Below are 18,410 nucleotides of genomic sequence, written 5' to 3' on the forward strand. Positions count from 1 at the left end.
CTGACGCTGTAAAATTTTCGAGCAGATAAACGGTCGAATAGAAGCACACAAAGCCAATGCTTTGTCCACCCGAGAATTAGGAATTTGGTTCCTTGATAAGAAACTGAAAAAAAAACATCAAAAGAGCTGTCACTATCATAAACACATTTATATTGTTTTTAGGTTAGGTACCTATGTTTGGATAACTTTCAGTTAGTAGTATACCTAATTAATTACCTACCTACCTACCCATTCTATACTATCTAGATAAGTAACTTTGAAAAAAAAAAACATCAAAAGAGCTGTCACTGTCATAAACACATTTGTTTTTAGGTTAGGTACCTATGTTTGGATAACTTTCAGTTAGTAGTATACCTAATTAATTACCTATCTACCCGTTCTATTACTTGCGGAGCTAAAAAATACTAAAATAAGAACATGTCCAAAAGACCGGAGCATCAAGCACCGCCAGAAGTGGTAAACATATATTTATTTCCAGTTACTTTTTGATACTATTTTTGCCAACAAAATAATTACTACTACAATCATTTTTCAGTTTTATAATGAAGATGAAGCCAGAAAATATACTCAAAAGTAAGTAGTCCAAAACTACCACAAATAATTATAAAATAACAAATTTATCATTATGCTATTTCTGCATACCTACATGTGGGAAAATTAAACTAAGTATTATAATTTTCTTACATTGCAGCTCAAGGATCATTGACATTCAAGCACAGATGACAGAAAGATGCTTAGAACTGCTCTTATTACCTGAAGATTCTCCTTGCCTTCTCTTAGATGTTGGATGTGGATCTGGGCTTTCAGGAGCAGTACTTGAAGAAAATGGACACTTATGGATTGGAATGGACATTTCTCCAGCTATGCTAGGTGTCTAACACGAACTGTGTCTACAGCCAACATTCCTTAATTTTACATTTGCCCATTTTAAAGTTATTTATTTAATTTTTATTCTATGACAGGAATGAATTTTGAACCACTAAATGATTGAATTCTTGAAATACTGAGTATCTGTATACTTATGTTAAATTGTTTTTCAAAGATGTTGCTGTGGAACGTGAAACAGAAGGAGATCTGGTGCTAGCTGACATGGGAGAGGGAGTGCCATTTAGAGCTGGCTGTTTTGATGGAGCGGTTTCAGTCTCTGCCCTCCAGTGGCTATTCAATGCCGACAAGAAATCACATAAACCTGTCAAAAGACTGCACACATTTTTCAGCACTTTGTATGCTGCATTGGTGAGAAGTTATCAATTGAAATCCTAGTTAAATTTAAGAATAATCCTGGGTCATTGGTTTTTATAAGAATAGTTCATGATTAGTTTATATTTTATAGAATAGGAATTAGTGAAATTTTTTTTTTCTGTTACAGTCAAGATCAGCTAGAGCAGTGTTTCAGTTTTACCCTGAAAATGAAAGTCAGATAGAATTGCTCACAGGGCAAGCAATGAAAGCGGGTTTTTATGGAGGTGTAGTCATAGATTATCCAAATTCAGCCAAGGCCAAGAAATTCTACTTGGTACTCATGACTGGTGGTGCAAGCCCATTGCCACAAGCTTTAGGTAATATATACTTTTTAACAAAATTTAAGTTTAGGATTCTTAATATTATCTATAATGTCTAAATGTTGTCGATACTTCAGGTATAAGGACATAATAAGTCCATATCTACTAATTAATTAACATTTTAAGAGTATTTAAAATGATTGGGATTGAATTAATTTTAGTTACTATATTGGTTTTTGTCTAAATCTGTAAATAATCAAGCTGTACTTTAGGTACTGATGAATCAGATGATAGTCTTCAAGTGAAATATGCCAGACGAGAAGCAACTAAGAATGCGCGTGGTAAACCTCTTAAAAATACAAGAGCCTGGTTGCTAGAGAAAAAAGAAAGAAGAAGAAAACAAGGCAAAAACACAAAACCTGACACAAAATACACAGGCAGGAAGAGAAGTGGGAGATTTTAAATAAAACATTTTGTGTGTACAATATGTAACTACTATTATTACTAAGATTAAATTATTTTTACAAAATGATAACCTTGCTATCTTTTTACTACATATTTCCATACAGTGTCAATTCCATGTCCTATTGTTTCTATTGGTATCATATTGGGAAGAGGAAATCTACATGCAACCACCACTGTTCCACTGCTTGTCTCTTTAAGCAATTTCTTTTCAAATTCATTCATCATCTGTTCAACTCCAAATATGACTATGTTCTCATAAGGCTTCAAGTCAAATTTCCACAAGTTTCTCCTATAAAACTTAGTATCACGATATTGAGGAGTTAATAGAGCTGCTATTCTTGAATAGTATACTAACCATGGATTAAGTTCAACCCCTTCAGCTTTGAAGCCCAATTTCGCAGCTGTAAAAACAATCCTACCATCTCCTGAGCCTACGTCTAATAACCTGCCGCTTCGACCCGATAAAGCTTTAGTAACTCCAGCTAATTGTTCAGTAGTAGCAGGCACATAAGGTAAACAAATTTTCCTCAAGGCAGGCGATACAAATGGGATACAAACAATGCTAACACCAGCGGCTAAACCACCCGTAACATATATTAAAGTTTTACCAAAAGGTGATAGCTTTTTGGGTGGCTTCAATTCAGTTTCTTGAAATATTTGCTCCATTGCATTTCGTTGTTATTTGTTTTATATAGGTAATAGAAATAGAAAATTAGAAACCAATTTTTAGGTTAATTAGTAGTTGACAGACAATAGACAATGTTTTTCCATATATAACCAATGATGCACGATATGATATGAAAAAAAAAATATATTCTAGGGCAACATTGTACACTGGAATTGTCAATGTCAATTTTTTTTTAATCGGTCTCTGTCTGTCGTCGTCCCGTCATGGTTGTCGGTCGATGATATGATTGTTGTTGAACATACCGGTTGCGGCTGCCTTGAGTGATTTAGGCGATATTTTTTCTATTTCTAGTTGGTATTTATAGAATTAATTTAGCATATTACAATATGACCGCTTTTGAAGAGTTCGGTGTATTGCCAGAACTGGGGAAAGCCATTGAAGAAATGGACTGGACACTGCCCACGGATGTCCAAGCTGAAGCTATACCTCTAATCCTCGGCGGAGGAGACGTCCTGATGGCTGCTGAGACGGGCAGTGGAAAGACCGGTGCTTTCTGTTTGCCGATATTACAGATAGTGTGGGAGACATTGAAAGATATACAAGAGGGGAAGACAAGTAAAGTGATACAAACAACTTCATCAGAGTGGACGATGTCGTTTTTCGATCGGACAGACGCGCTGGCGGTTACGCCGGATGGTTTACGCTGCCAGTCTCGCGATCCGCAGGGCTGGCATGGCTGTCGAGCCACTAAAGGAGTTCACACGAAAGGGGCCTATTATTATGAAGCTACAGTCACTGATGAAGGACTGTGCCGTGTGGGATGGTCTACACAGGCAGTAAGTCCACCTCATTACTACTATTACTACACTCAATAGTGATTGTAATTATTGCTGCCCATTGAACTAGTTAACATTTATTTATTGACCTTTGAAGCTCTTTGTTTTACATTTTTATTCATGTTACTTAAATAAAAGTTATACAATAGATCTAAATTAGGATTTAAAATAAAATAAGACAAAGGAAAGTGCTGTAGTAAATTTGTTGAAAATGCTGTAGTAAATTTGTTGAAAATGCTGTAGTAAATTCACTGTCTAAAGTCACATCACTCTTGTTAATTGTTCACTTTTAAAGTCAGTTTTTCTATAACAATAGCAATAAATGAACAGATGTTTTGACTTATTTCAGGCAAGGCTTGATCTTGGTACAGACAGACTGGGGTTTGGCTTTGGTGGCACAGGCAAGAAATCAAATGCCAAGCAGTTTGATGATTATGGCAGTGCTTTTGGAATTAATGATGTTATTGGTAAGATAACTTGAAGATAACTTTTTAAAAAAGTTGTTTTGTAAATCTTCTCCTTGCACTTTTTCTCACTCATATGGGATTGGCACATTATGTTAAGTTCTTCCATTTAGCTTTATCATTTGACTCTTTTACCATTCATAATTTCTCTAACACAATCTGGATGGATTGTGAAAAAGGAATGAATAGCAAAGAATAGGTGAATACCTGTTGTTTGGTTTTCCTCTATTAGTCATGTTTTGTAAATAATGCCCAAAAAACATTTTGAACCTTATTCATAATTCTAAAGCCTGAGTTAAGAAGTGAAGAACTAAAGAACTTTAATAACAATTAATTTTTTTTTATCAATTCAATTTTAGGTTGCCTGCTTAATCTGAACAATGGTGAAATAAGATACACAAAAAATGGAGAAGATCTGGGAGTGGCCTTCAAACTGGATCAGTCACGGAAATCTGATTGCTACTTCCCAGCAGTAGTGTTGAAGAATGCAGAAATGAGCTTTAACTTTGGTGCTATGCCCTTCAAGGTTGAACAAAACATGATTTTTTAAATAGTATTTATTATGTACTGCAGCAAAGTACGGCAACTACTCACCAACACCTGATGTACACACAATACTGTCACTTATAATCATAAGAATACAACTATATCAGAGGGCCATCCCGGCTTCGCTTGTGTAACCTGGATTGGATAACCCTTAGGGTATAAAAAATAGTTATGTATGTAAATGTAAACTAAAACTGTGACACAAGAATTTTATATATTAGATCATCCCAAATTCTTTTGTTGACATTTATTTTTTTTACAGTACACACCACCTGCAGAATATGTAGCAGTGAAACAAGTGCCAAAAGAGTTTTTGAAAAACAATGTCGTGGCAGCGGGTGCAATGGCAGAGAGCAAACCTGTCAATAACGCCCCACAGGCTATCATCATTGAGGTAAACTTCTTTGTATGTTCATAGTAAAATCAAAACACTCCTTTATTAAAACTTTTTAGGAAATTACTTTCATGGTTAATAAATATTTTACTTTAAAATACATAATATGTTTGGACTAATATTTTCAAAAAAATTAAACAACTGAAACTGCGAAGATTGTTTGCAGGACACTTAAGAAAAAACTAAGTTTTATACATAAATTTTTCTTTCTTCACTCACATTCATTTTTTCTCCAGCCTTCGCGAGAGTTGGCAGAACAGACTTGCAATCAGATCACTAAATTTAAGAAGTATTTGGAAAATCCTAAAGTGCGGGAGCTGCTAGTGGTTGGCGGAGTCAATGTGAAGGACCAGATCAATCAACTCAATGCTGGCATTGATATAGTTGTTGGTACTCCTGGCCGGTTAGAGGACCTTATTCAAGGAGGTGGGTTGGGTCATGGTATAATTTACTAGTCTGTCCTGGCTTCGCTCGGATTAAACCATAATAAAAAAGTAGCCTATGTTATTACTCTGCCAAGTTTGTCAACATCGGCCCACTAGTTTTTGAGTTTATTCATTACAAATAAAAATCTTTTCTCTCAATTTTTGGAGTTCAATACATGTTGGGTTAGTATTATCTGCTCATAGCCAAACTAATCACAAGATTTACTATAGAAAAAAATACTTCTTACAATATATTTATATCGTCAGGGTACCTAGCTCTGACGCACTGCCGTTTCTTCGTGCTGGACGAGGCGGACGGGCTGCTGAAGGCGGGCTACGGCGAGCTGGTGGAGCGCCTTCACCGCCAGATACCCAAGATCACGTCCGACGGCCGCCGGCTGCAGATGGTCGTCTGTTCGGCCACGTTGCACGCGTTCGAGGTCAAAAAGATGGCGGTCAGTTGTTTTAATTTATTTTTTAATTTCATATATTTATTTTGTTCGCTTACTGCATTCAAAATTAACATACAAAATTTTACCATACTATGTGCAAGCTGCCAGACAGAAGAGAAAACCAATAAAAAAGCTGGTTTCTTTTCTAATCTGAATCGGAATATCTGAGTTCATGCTCATATATGAGGAAAAAAAAACAAATAACAATTGTATTTTTTATGAAATATCTTGGTAACTCCGTATATATTTCCAGGAGAAGCTGATGCATTTCCCCACGTGGGTGGACCTGAAGGGCGAGGACGCGGTGCCTGAGACCGTGCACCACGTGGTCGTGATGGTGGACCCGCAGCGGGACAGGAGCTGGGAGACTCTGCGCAAGTATGGCTTGTTACGGCCCGGCTTCATTGCTCCATTGGATAGACGTGACGCGTTGCCGAAAAATACAATTCAGAAATTAGGCAATTTTATTCCGATTAGGAACTACTTTATTCCGTTAAATTTTAAAATAAATTGTATTTCTCAAAATATCGCACAAACTACTGGCATTTCGGAACAACCACAAATTAGACCGACACAGGTACTTTTACATTAAATTTAAATTTTTTCGTCATTTTCGTTAAATAGCCAGTTTCCATTATTCGTCAATTTGATAAAAATATCGACACGTCGTTTTCCTTGATTCGTCAATCGTTGTCGTATAGACGTACAGTTAACAGCGCATCAACCTACCTACCCAAATTCATTGCAAACTGGCCACTATTACCGCGCCATAAAGGTTCTTGCTTGATGTGCTGTTGACTATACAGTGAAGTTCGTGTCAGTTATGTTTAGATATTACGAAGGACACTTCACGAACCATACGACAACCCCTTACTGTTAGCACTTTTTCAGTTATAGTTATGTTTCAGACACGTGCAGACAGACAGCGTGCACGCCAAAGACAATATCCGAAGTGGCAACACCACGCCAGAGACCTTGTCTGAGGCGATCAAGATTCTCAAAGGGGAGTACTGTCTCCGGGCCATCAGGGAACACAAGATGGATAGGTAAGTACCTACATCATCACCATCTGCAGCCCTCCGTGACCCACTGCTGGGCATAGGCTCCTTCCGTCTCCGCCAACCATCTCTGTCCTGGGCCATCCCCATCCAGTTGTTGTCAGCAATTTCCTTTATATCATCGACGGTCGGGTAGATGGGTCGACGATGTAAGTACCTACATGATATTACAAACTATGTTCTGGTTCAATGTATGTTGTATATTTTACAAGGAAATTAAGTTTAAATAAAAAATATTTTTTTGACACAAGCTTTTATTGTAGTTGGTAAGTTCTTTGTTACATCGCGGGACAAAAAAAACATGTCCGTGCAGTAAAGATCGACACTGGTTACCTGTTAAAAAAAATCATGGCTGAGAAACATGGCATACTAATATTCCATATGTTTCTCAGCAATTTTTTTACTACTAGAATCTACATTTTCCAGGGCAATAATCTTCTGCCGCACCAAACTGGACTGCGACAACTTGGAGCGCTACCTGAAGTCCTACGGCAACGAGTACACGTGCGTGTGCCTCCACGGCGACCGCAAGCCGCAGGAGAGGAAGGGCAACTTGGAGAAGTTCAAGCAGAGTCAGGTCAAGTTCCTCATCTGCACCGACGTCGCCGCCAGGGGCATTGATATATCCGGACTGCCTTTCAGTGAGTAGACTTAATATTTTTTTATAATAGTCATGCAAACCTGCGAATGATATATGCGACCATGCAACCACGGAACATTTTTCGACGGAGGCATTTTGTGACGAAGCGATGTAATCATCACGTCTTAGTTGATGTAGTTATACAGGCAAGTATATATAAGAGAACAAAAACGTCACATTTTATGATATATTGAATTAGAAACCAACTCAGAAAAAATCAAATCTGTATACAATACTAATTAAATATGCACTATATGATTTATAAGTACGTAGGTACTTAAAATATCTTCGGATATTCAAATGTTTTTGTCCTCAGTGATCAACATGACCCTACCTGATGAGAAGTCCAACTACGTGCACAGGATCGGCCGCGTCGGTCGCGCCGAGCGCATGGGTCTAGCCATCTCGCTCGTGTCCACGGTGCCAGAGAAGGTAACAAGATGATATACTGTTTTTTAATTTGTCTTCACATTTGGTGGTGCCTATTATATAAAAAATCCAGACTCGAATGAAAACTGACCGAATTCGATCTAGACCAATTATCCGGTCAGATGATAGTTAACCTTTTATGAGTTTGTATGTTTGAGGCGGGTAATCTCCGAAACTACCGAAACAATTTCAAAAATTCTTCAATCATTAAAAAGGTACATTATCCAAGATTGTTATAGGTAATATTTTATCTCAAAATTACCACGGGAGCGAAGCCCCGGGCAACATCTAGTGATAAATAAAGCTTATTTAGTAATTACTATATCAAGGTGTGGTACCACGGCGAGTGGTGTTCCTCCCGAGGTCGCAACTGCTGGAACACCAACCTCATCGACGACCGGCCCAAAGGCTGCTGCATGTGGTACAACGAACCACAGGTAAGATAAGCCCGGTTCGCATTTTCATTGTTGCATATGCGAGTGTTAAGTGTAGGTGTTGTTTTAAGAAATAAATACTTGAAATCGCACTAATGAGTTCCTGTCTAGATTATTTATTTAAACGATACATTATTTACAATAAATTAATAAATAAATGTATTTATGAATAAATTATGTACCCACTTAACACTAATCAAAATGCAAACTGGGAAAAAATTAAAAAAGCGAGAAACAGCAAAGAAAACGTACATTCCCAAGTTTTAGATTTTTAATTCATCATTCGTTCGTAATCAACACATTATAGTATTGATAACAAACGTGGACATGGTATTCTCTAGTAATAGTTATAATTTCCAGTACTTGGCCGACATCGAAGACCACCTGAACATCACTATTCAGCAAGTGGAGAGCGACATGAAGGTGCCCAGCAACGAGTTCGACGGGAAGGTGGTATACGGAGAGAAGAGGAAGCAGATTGGCACTGGATACCAGGTAACTCTTATTTGATCTGGTATTTACTGATCACAAGCGACGAAATGCCAATTTTCCAAAACGTACGTCACACTGTTTGGTAACCCACAATGTCCAATGTTAAAATCTATACTATTATTATAAAGAGGTAAGCGTTTGTAGTTTGTATGTTTGAGGTGGGTAATCTCCAAAACTACCGAAACGATTTCAAAAATTATTTCACCATTAGAAAGGTACATTATCAAAGATTGCAATAGGCTATATTTTATCTCAAAACAAAGTATTAAATAAAGTTATTTCATGTTGATCACAACCTCTACGATGATTGAGCCTATAATAAGCAAGTAATCAAATACATTTTTGTTTATGTTCAAAATATTTTTTTCTAGGATCACGTGAGTCAAATGGCGCCCGTAGTCCGGTCGCTACAGGAACTAGAGTCGCAGGCGCAATTATGCTATCTCAAAATGCATCATAATGCCACCATAGCGTGATCTACACTGAATAGTCCCCCTTGATCTTTTACTTACATAATGTATGCAATACTAACATAATTTAATAAATTATATAAGTCTGAGAATGTTGTATTGTTTTTATTGTCCCTTCATGCGATAAGTTAATTATCATAGTTTGCTTACCGAAATGTATGAAAGGTTATGTTAGCCATGTGGGAGCACATGCTCGCTTGGCTTGTGTATTGCGGTGTACGTTACCTTTGTTCCCATCTGTTCTGTTCGATTGAATAGTCCTACGGTAGAAGTAATGGTACTTTTTTCTCAATAGAACTAAACCCTAGCAAGAAAATAACCCTAAAAATATTCACCTATAACTACTACATATCACAATACAATCGACTTACATATTATTTTAGCAAGTTGTCATTCCCAGCTTTTTACTTCATTTTTGTTGAATGTCTCAGCATGAGGGGTAGCAGGTATAATGTATACCTATATAGTAAAACAAAAAATAAAATTATTATTTTTATTTTCACTCATTCTCAATTCTACTGTTTATATTAATATTTAGGGCAGTGCAAGACGGCCCGCGTTTTTAAAATAAATTATTAAGTCTCAAAACTTTTGCTATGTAGGAAAATAGCCATTAAAATATGTGTAAGTATTACAAATAGTTCCAAACAACTGTCATCCTCTATTCTTTATGGATTTTTCAAGTCTTAATTCTAAAAATATCTGATGAAAAAATTATGATGGTTTTATAAAAATATTGTTTCCTTTTTTGAAATTATTGACCGTTTTAAAACAGAATCAATAAATTGCAACAGATCAAGGTAAGGATATATCTGTGACCATAAAAGGGCTAAAATTTTTAAGTTACTTTAGTCTACAATTCGAAATAAAAAAGTACAAAGTAAAGCTGTTAGAGTGTTCATGTAGCAAATTAGCAACATGTTTGTTTAGCATAAAATAGATATCAAAGATGATCTTGGTCAATCAAATTCAAAATTACCTTTATCTTACAAATTATGTCCTAGAATTATATTAACCGCAATATTGTTCAACAAAATCTGTATAACTACCCTATTTTGTTCGAGACAAAACTCCACTGGATTTTATTTTACCAAGATAAAATGCTGATTCATCTCAAACAAAAACCTAAGGATAGATGTCTAACAAAGCTCAGAAATCAGGTTGAAAAAACTCAAAGGTTAAATAAGACTAATCTCTGAACTTCGGTTAACACCAGCCGAGAAAGTCTGTAATATTATAGCGACAAAATGATGTGATGGTTTCCAATTCACTTTTCACTATCAAATATTTTTGCACTCAAGACACAGTCAACCAATCGCAGCGTGACCGCGACAACAACTATCGAATGTGATTGGATGCTCGTATCTCACTGCAAAACATTCCATAGTGGCAAGATTTCGGTAGACATAAATTAGAAGACAATTCTACTAATGATAAGTCGTTATCTTGTCATTATAGTATTTTGGAAGGAGCCTTGACGTGGTCGATTTAGCACGATGCCCTCCGTTGTTTTCCATAGTTTTTAACATTGACGTGCGTTGAATCTTCTAAGAAATATAAATAAAAAACTTACAGACTCCCACTGCAGATCTAATGATTCATAAACAAATAAATTCTAAACATCATTGGTGCAAAGTGACACGTGAACATACAGCTAGTAGATTATTCATTTAATAATAAGTATTTGATTTATCTAGTCTACTAGTTAAGCTTATTACATTTAAGTGAAAACATTGTCAACAGTCTAAGCGCCGTTCAGCGCTATCCCAGTTAATTTTAACTACATCACTTGCAGTGATTTGTGCGCACTATAATAGTTAACTTTTAACTCTCACTGTCTATTTTGTCTATATTATAGACACTCGACCATTTTTATTGCAAATTGTATTTATTACGTACCTAACAATTTTATGTACTGACTAATCTAAATATTAGGGTCGGTCTTTTAGGACCATTATATAATCTGACTAAATAAGCACTGAATAATCACAGTGTAGTCGTGTGCTACATATAAACAAAATAAACAAAACAATTAAGCATTTCCTGCAATTCCCGACACCATTCTTTCAAAAAATATTTCTAAACCTAATGGATTTGCTTTGGAAATTAACAGTAAATGCACAATCTAACTACAGTGCACACAGTCACAATTTATAAATCAAATAACATGATGTACCTATAAAACAAAACATGAATACCATTTAAATTGTTTAGTTCATGAAATGCAAAACCTATATTGTAGAAATATATTATTCTATATTAAAATATAATCATAATTTATACTATTTTGTACATGTAATGGCTCGGCCACATCGGTACATTTGCTTTTATTATTTTGCACTAAATTCATGTCGTGTCATGAAGAATGGTAGAGTAGAATACTCCTGATTATTAGCTAGCATAAAACATAAATCACGTAGCACGTCATTGCGTCCACACGTTTTAACTTACACGATGCGTACATGGGAAAAGAGTTAGCATGTGGACGTTAGTTACGTGGTATGTGTTTATATATTTCGTGGTAGGCCTTCAGGCCCAGAAAAGCCTAAAGGAAAAATATTAATAAAAGAGTAACAATGTACTTGCTATGTGACGCGTGATAAGAGAGAGAGAGAGATAAGTTAAATCCCAGGTGTAAACTCGGCATAAACCATAACTGATATTAACGCGAATTAATGTCGTATTCCCGCCCGGTCTCAATCACACACTTTACGTAACGCTCACAAGAATTGATGGAACAGAAGCGAGCCAAAAATTCTGCATAAATAAATCTGCAGGCAAAATGTTCTCAACTGTGGCCAAAATATTACAGTACGTAACAACAACGACCGTATAAGTACTCCTACACAGTGGAACTGTATTAAATACTAGCCTATGTGGCGATGCCACTCCGTAATAGATTTAGTAGGTTAGGAAGGTTAGGATACCACACGAGGCGTCGTAGGTGTAGGAACTACCAAAGCAATACTATTTAAAGCGCAATAATGAAGCTGGATTCTTTCTCATTCATATAACAAAATAATACTAATTATAAGTATAAATTCTTAGTTATGTCAATTGCCATAAATTACAATTATATTATTATTTTCGAAATGCAAATACATATAGTTTAATAAAACAAAATGAATGTTTTGCCGATAAATTGGAACCCAGCCACATGAATCTACAGTACAATTAAGTAGAAAGTTACAAACAAGTGCACAATCGGTACAATAAATTACACGCGAAGTTCACCAGTCATTGTTCTTGAAAAAAAAATCTGAACTTTTATAAATCATTCTAATTCATTTGTAAGAATTTTTATATTGATTAATAATAGTAATCAATTCAAATTAAAATAGAAACAAATTTAAAATATTATTCTTCACATAGATTTTAAAAAATCATTACGTAATTAACGACTGGCTCACATCTACACATACAATAACAACGTCAATTAGAAATTAATAATTACTCTTTTGGTGAACACGGCTAACCCCACCAGCTTATTCTATAATTTATTTTTTATATGTTTACATACAAAATTATATTACCGTAAAAAACCATTCTACTTTGACATATACCAAAATATACGCTCCAGCCCATTGACAAAATGCGAAACTATTTATACATCGAACATGATTATCAAGAAATGTAATGCTATCATGGATTTAATAAGTACTTCGTACCTACTAATTACATGAACGCTATATTCACACAGCGCCAGTGAAGTCTATTTGTCTCTTTCCTTTGCAGGATTTAGGCTATGTGAGAGCCGTTCGTTGCATCTGTGTTTCTTTAATTTAGTAAATCAATTTAACTTGAAGAAGTTTGACTCGAATGTACTAAACATTCGTACCATCGCGATACTTATTAAACGCGAAGTTGACTTCGCGTTGGAATCATCATACCCAGTTTCTGTTAGCTTGAAGTTAGTACATTCGTTCCATCGTTATGATGAAATGTCTTTGCAAACTAAATGTATCTGTCTTGAATATCAAGATGACCATCATGTCCTCACAAAATTAACCCTAAATAACAAAGGTATTAAGCATAATATCGCCAGGGCCGGTCGCGCATTACAATATCTTGTAATATATTCGCCCTTGCAGTTCTACCTGGGGATACAGTCTATCACACATACGCTTTTAACCTCTACTCCTCTCGGCTCAATCGATACAATGAGAATGCAAGGAGATCTATACTATAGGGCTCCACTACCGTCAGTGGCGCTTATTTCAACAACTTTGGACGTCAATCAAGGTTTTTGCCCACCCACGATTTTACTGTACGTTTGGTGTTACCCTTGTTTTAAATAGGCTTTAAACTTTAATCAAAATTTAATTCGATTCATAGATTAGATTTAAATAAGCCTTACTTCAAATCAAAATAATGAATGATATGAAACTACCCGATTTTATCTACTTTCGGTGGGCAAATTTATTATTCGTAATTAATTTATCTATTCAATACTACGGCACGAGTCTAAAGCGTCATTTTCATAAACAATTTTCTATTTATCAGAAACGAAACTATGTAACAAATAAAACAAAATTTAGGATCAATTATTAGGAATCATAATTATCATGTTTACGCAGTGAGCAACTTACAATTACAACCTCACGTTTTTCAAAATTACTTAACATAAAGCTAAAGCTATCAATAACGAAAACTATTCGAGTTGGTGTCGTGATCGGGAATAAGTCTTGTTTTTACCTCTTCAATAAATAATGTCTTAAAATACACTAAACAAGTTCATCATGAAAGAATTAGTACCTTGGTCGCAAGCACAATCGATAAAACAGAACTGGATTCACATGTAGGAATACTGTTTTACCGACATACTTTTTTATTGAAATGTACCCATGTACTGTACACTTAATGCGACCTTTGCTTGCTATGTGTAATTTAGGCATAACTAATGACATTTAACATAGGTAGTTGGAATTTGTCATAATACAACCAGTAGGTTGTAATATTTGTACCATGTGATCAGCGTCTCTGGCTTAGCCTTTGTGAATGTTTGTGGCTTCGTATTGTGCTAGTCTTACCAGGCCTCGCTATATAGTTATAATCCAGATTAATCCGGGAATAGGATTTTGTCTTTTCTCACAGGGTCTTTCTAAATGGTACCAAATTGAGCTAGTTTTCTTGCAACTAAGTCGTGATTTTTGCACGAAAGCTTGATTTGACAACACTTATATAACTACCGCGCAAATTTCAAATTAAATGTTTACTTTCTTTGAATATCACCTTAACAGGTCGTCATTACAGCAACATTGCATTGAAATTCAAATACAGTTACATGCTCATACTCATACAAATACAAAAGTTGCTACAAAAACAATAACTCTCGTATACCACATTCAAGATAACAAAACGCAGAGCGGCCATTTTGTTTCTTGTCATAATTTCTTGCTAATAAATATTGAAAATGTAGATAGTTTCCAAAGACAAGAAACAAAACTGGAGTGCTCTTGTCCTTTCAACCTTAACGATACCTAAGGCGAATGGTGCAATCGTCGGACTGTCATCCTTATTACGAGTGGCATAAGGCAGTTTTACTCTTTTTATGAACTCTCCACCCTGTTCACATAACTAGTGTTAGGCCACTTGTCTCACTACTTAACAATACAAAATATGTCCAACCTCAAACAAAATGTTAGCAACAACTTCATAATAACTAAGGCTAAATTAATAAATAATGCTTAGAAGTCCAATTGAGATTTTTGGATGTGCACCTGAAACAAGAGACAACATGTGTTAGTTTAGAGACTTGTTGGTTGTGCCAACTCTTCAGAAATATGGAAATTGCTTTAATATGCTTATTTTGCATCAGTTAAAATAAATGCTTCATCCTAATCTATATACTACCACTATAACATACGGTTTTTTTTTATAACCTTCGCTATTAAGTCTGTTATTTATCCTTTTTTATTTTTATTATTAGCCGGCAGGTGCCTGGCAATCAGTTGAATATGGAGTGATCTATATAAATAAGGTCTATGTTTGTGGTGTGGACTTACCCAGGTCAGAGCGCGAGCCAGGGATGGTGCTGCAGCGACTCCTTGGAGCGGTCGCCGTAGTCGTAGGTGAGCTCCTCGCCGGGGCGGATGTCGTGCGCCGCCAGCAGCACCAGCCGCGGCCCGTCCACCCACACCGCCTTCGTCAGCAGGTTGCCGTTCCGCGAGTGGTTCACCAGCCGCCCGAGACGACCCGATTCTGATGTCGCGTCGATACTGTCGATACAACATAAGCTTTTAGGTAGGTATTTATTTATTTTATTAAACTTTATGGCACGAAATATCATTTTGGCTTCATGCCAAAAGCATTATCTCCATTGGGTCATACAAAGAATGTATATAAAGTGAACATATATAAAAAATATTAGTATTTGGGAAATTAAGGGTTCACTTACAAATCAACTCAAGCACAAGTAACTAGCAGTTAGTTTATATGTAAAATTACAATAGATATTTTATTAGTTATTAATGCAATAAAATAACCTGATTACTTAACATTTACCATTATAGAGAGAATATTTATAAGAATAAAAACAGATTACGTAACTCACCAATACTGTTGGTCTCCATGTCTGAAGTAGTACATATAGCAGCCAGCGTTCGGATCTTGTGCGTACTTGTGCTCGCGTTCCCTCGCTTCAGCCACTCCCACGAGTTCTCCAGAGTACTCCACCACGAATTGGCCACGTCCGAACGGCCGAGTAGCGATAACACCCCGGCCTTTGCCCTCGAAATATGCCACCTGACACAGAAACAATATATTACTTTTGACTTAACTTGAAAATATTGAGGTATATAACCAACAAGTCCTCATTAGCTTGTTGAGGAATAAACATTTATAATTCGCACCTGCAAACCATCCTCCCGCTGCTCTCTGATAGCTCTTTCCAAATCCCTCATCTTCTCAGCCATCACACATTTTGAAGTTTTTCTTACACTACGCCTAACAGGAAAGTACTCAGTCAGTTTATGATTGCTGTTTCCATTCACCACTTTTGGTTCAACTGTCACAGTCTTTTCTATGGATGGGGGGGACTGAGGGGGCTCTACTTTAGGACTCTTGAGCTCTTCTTTAAAATATTCAGTCAGTTTGTGGCTCTCGGCCGCGCGGGCGGCAGCGCGAGCCGCACGAGAGCGCGCCGTGTGTCCATTCGTCATATTTGTAATTCCGTTACTTGTCTTTAAAGGCTTCGATCTCAATTCAATTTTTTTTACAGGAGGCTCCTGCTTCAATTCAGCATTTTCAGTCTTTGGTGTTGCTGCGGTTATAATCCTGCAAACATTGTATATTGTTAACATGACCCATATATTTTATCAATTCTCAATGATAAATTATAGTTTTATAGTTAATGTATAAATTTACAGAAATACAAATAATAATATAATAATGTTAGAAGAATAACCCATAATATGATTACATGTATAAGGACAAAATATATATGATACTAATATTAAGCTATAGATTGGAATTGATAAACATAGCAGGCCGCAGTTACCTGCGCTTCCTATAATTGCGTGTAGCCCTGACAGGCTTCTCCTCACAGAGCTCAATGCGGTGTGGGGTCTTCACGCCCTCTTGACCCGCCATCAAGCTACTGGCTGTAACCAGTTTTATTCTCAAGTTATTTTCATTCAAACTTTGTCTCAAATTAGATGCAAAAATATGGCTTAAACAAAGTCTTATATTTTCTATATTACCAAGAAAAAAGTTTAAGAAGTGGATAAATATATATGATATTTTCACTACAACTTGCAATTTAGTACAGCTCAGTGAAAATGAATAAACACAAGTTTAGACCATCTGCTTAACAATGCACAAAAACACTAACCTATGTGAGAATAAATAATAAATTCTCACCACATCTATATGTATTCATCCATGATCTTTATCCGTATAAAAAAGTATTCTGCTTTATCATTAATTGTATGAACTATTTGTTATATATTCCATATTGTTATAAACAAATTCTATAAAATATAACTCAGCATTTTACTATATTGTAAATTTTAAAGAGTATTATTATAGTGAGTTATTTCAATATCTTATATTAAAAATAAAATTTATAAAAAAAGAAGTCGAGAGACCAAGAATATCTGAACTTGAGGGATTACTCTACTCAGTAGATCTATTCTCTACTGTTTTAACTAGGCTTATTTTTACAGACATGAATTTATTATTTTAATCCCAATAGTACTAAAGGTACTTGAGCTCTACTAGCTAGCACATACATACAGGCTTGTTAGTAGCTGGCACACAAGCCATATTTGTATACCTTGACATATCAAAGAAGTGTTTGTCAAATTATATTACATTTTTTATGTAATAAGTAGTAATTATATTTTAGGTTTTAAAAAGAGACCTGCTATTTTGCGCCATATAACATTGTTCATAAAACACATGCAATCAATAAAAGCACCTAACTGGTTAGAAAACTTTGCTGAGGTCTGAGTCACATGTTACTTATGCTCAGATTTATATTATATATAAACAGTGCCAAAATTGTTTCCGCACTATAATAGTACTTTGATAAAAATATTTGAAGAGGGTACGCACCGCAGACAAAGGACAGAATACCATTATACCACCGCTAACATGACATTATGTATAGTTATTTAAATAAGCTATACTAACCTCGAACCATTGCTACTTGAACTTGTTGATCACTGAAATAAAACCATGGAACACCATCTAAGTAGTCTAACCAGATCAAATAAAACGAGCTTGACTAGCAAGGCTCGAGTTACCTATGTTTTGTAATAGACCTTGTCATATTAGGATTGTAAGAAACTATCATGTGACGCACCGAATCGGCGTCAGTAACTATTGCAACTATGCTTATAAATAGTTTTTTCGCAGAATATGTAATATTCAATCACTATTACATTTAGATATTAGAAAATTGAGTACATTTCCACACAATTCTATAAAATGTCATGATTGACTGAACTGAATGGTGACTTCTGTAGAAAATGGACGCTTGTTTTTCTTTTCTAACAAATCTCTTATTGGTTATTTGCTCTAAATGCCAACCAATGAATTTAAATTATTTTACCATCGACTAGAATTATAACTTTTAAAACAATGTTATAAAAGGCACTAGGCGTTGAGGGTTATATACATCATACGGATCAAACATCCGTATGATCAAATTATACACTGACTAAACTGAACT

The 18,410-nt window shown here is 35.6% G+C and overlaps 4 protein-coding genes across 4 annotated transcripts; 2 read left to right on the plus strand and 2 right to left on the minus strand.

Annotated features, from left to right (window-relative positions):
• Positions 1 to 283: 283 nt before the first annotated feature.
• LOC128679053 (uncharacterized protein) lies at positions 284 to 2,037 on the plus strand. The gene is made up of 6 exons (XM_053761009.2): positions 284 to 456; positions 536 to 573; positions 692 to 870; positions 1,043 to 1,236; positions 1,370 to 1,559; positions 1,775 to 2,037. Exons 1-6 carry the CDS (start codon positions 418 to 420, stop codon positions 1,963 to 1,965), a joined length of 831 nt encoding a protein of 276 aa, XP_053616984.1. The 5' UTR covers positions 284 to 417; the 3' UTR covers positions 1,966 to 2,037.
• LOC128679055 (uncharacterized protein) lies at positions 1,974 to 2,744 on the minus strand. Its single transcript, XM_053761012.2, has one exon. It carries the CDS (start codon positions 2,631 to 2,633, stop codon positions 2,043 to 2,045), a length of 591 nt encoding a protein of 196 aa, XP_053616987.1. The 5' UTR covers positions 2,634 to 2,744; the 3' UTR covers positions 1,974 to 2,042.
• A 102-nt stretch (positions 2,745 to 2,846) lies between these two features.
• On the plus strand, positions 2,847 to 9,327 carry Ddx1 (Dead-box-1). Its single transcript, XM_053760999.1, has 13 exons — positions 2,847 to 3,431; positions 3,781 to 3,898; positions 4,255 to 4,421; positions 4,704 to 4,835; positions 5,072 to 5,261; positions 5,528 to 5,715; positions 5,966 to 6,090; positions 6,621 to 6,758; positions 7,197 to 7,411; positions 7,727 to 7,842; positions 8,169 to 8,276; positions 8,634 to 8,768; positions 9,137 to 9,327. Exons 1-13 carry the CDS (start codon positions 2,982 to 2,984, stop codon positions 9,239 to 9,241), a joined length of 2,187 nt encoding a protein of 728 aa, XP_053616974.1. The 5' UTR covers positions 2,847 to 2,981; the 3' UTR covers positions 9,242 to 9,327.
• Positions 9,328 to 9,714: 387 nt separating this feature from the next.
• Set8 (SET domain containing 8) lies at positions 9,715 to 18,244 on the minus strand. The gene is made up of 6 exons (XM_053761000.1): positions 17,870 to 18,244; positions 16,734 to 16,836; positions 16,087 to 16,510; positions 15,789 to 15,979; positions 15,241 to 15,453; positions 9,715 to 14,955 (listed from the first exon to the last, which is right to left on the minus strand). The coding sequence occupies exons 1-5, from the start codon at positions 17,877 to 17,879 to the stop codon at positions 15,246 to 15,248; spliced, it is 936 nt and encodes a 311-aa protein (XP_053616975.1). The 5' UTR covers positions 17,880 to 18,244; the 3' UTR covers positions 9,715 to 14,955; positions 15,241 to 15,245.
• Between the last annotated feature and the right edge of the window lie 166 nt (positions 18,245 to 18,410).

Source organism: Plodia interpunctella, chromosome 21 (genome assembly GCF_027563975.2).
Source record: "Plodia interpunctella isolate USDA-ARS_2022_Savannah chromosome 21, ilPloInte3.2, whole genome shotgun sequence".
NCBI classification, from domain to species: domain Eukaryota; kingdom Metazoa; phylum Arthropoda; class Insecta; order Lepidoptera; family Pyralidae; genus Plodia; species Plodia interpunctella.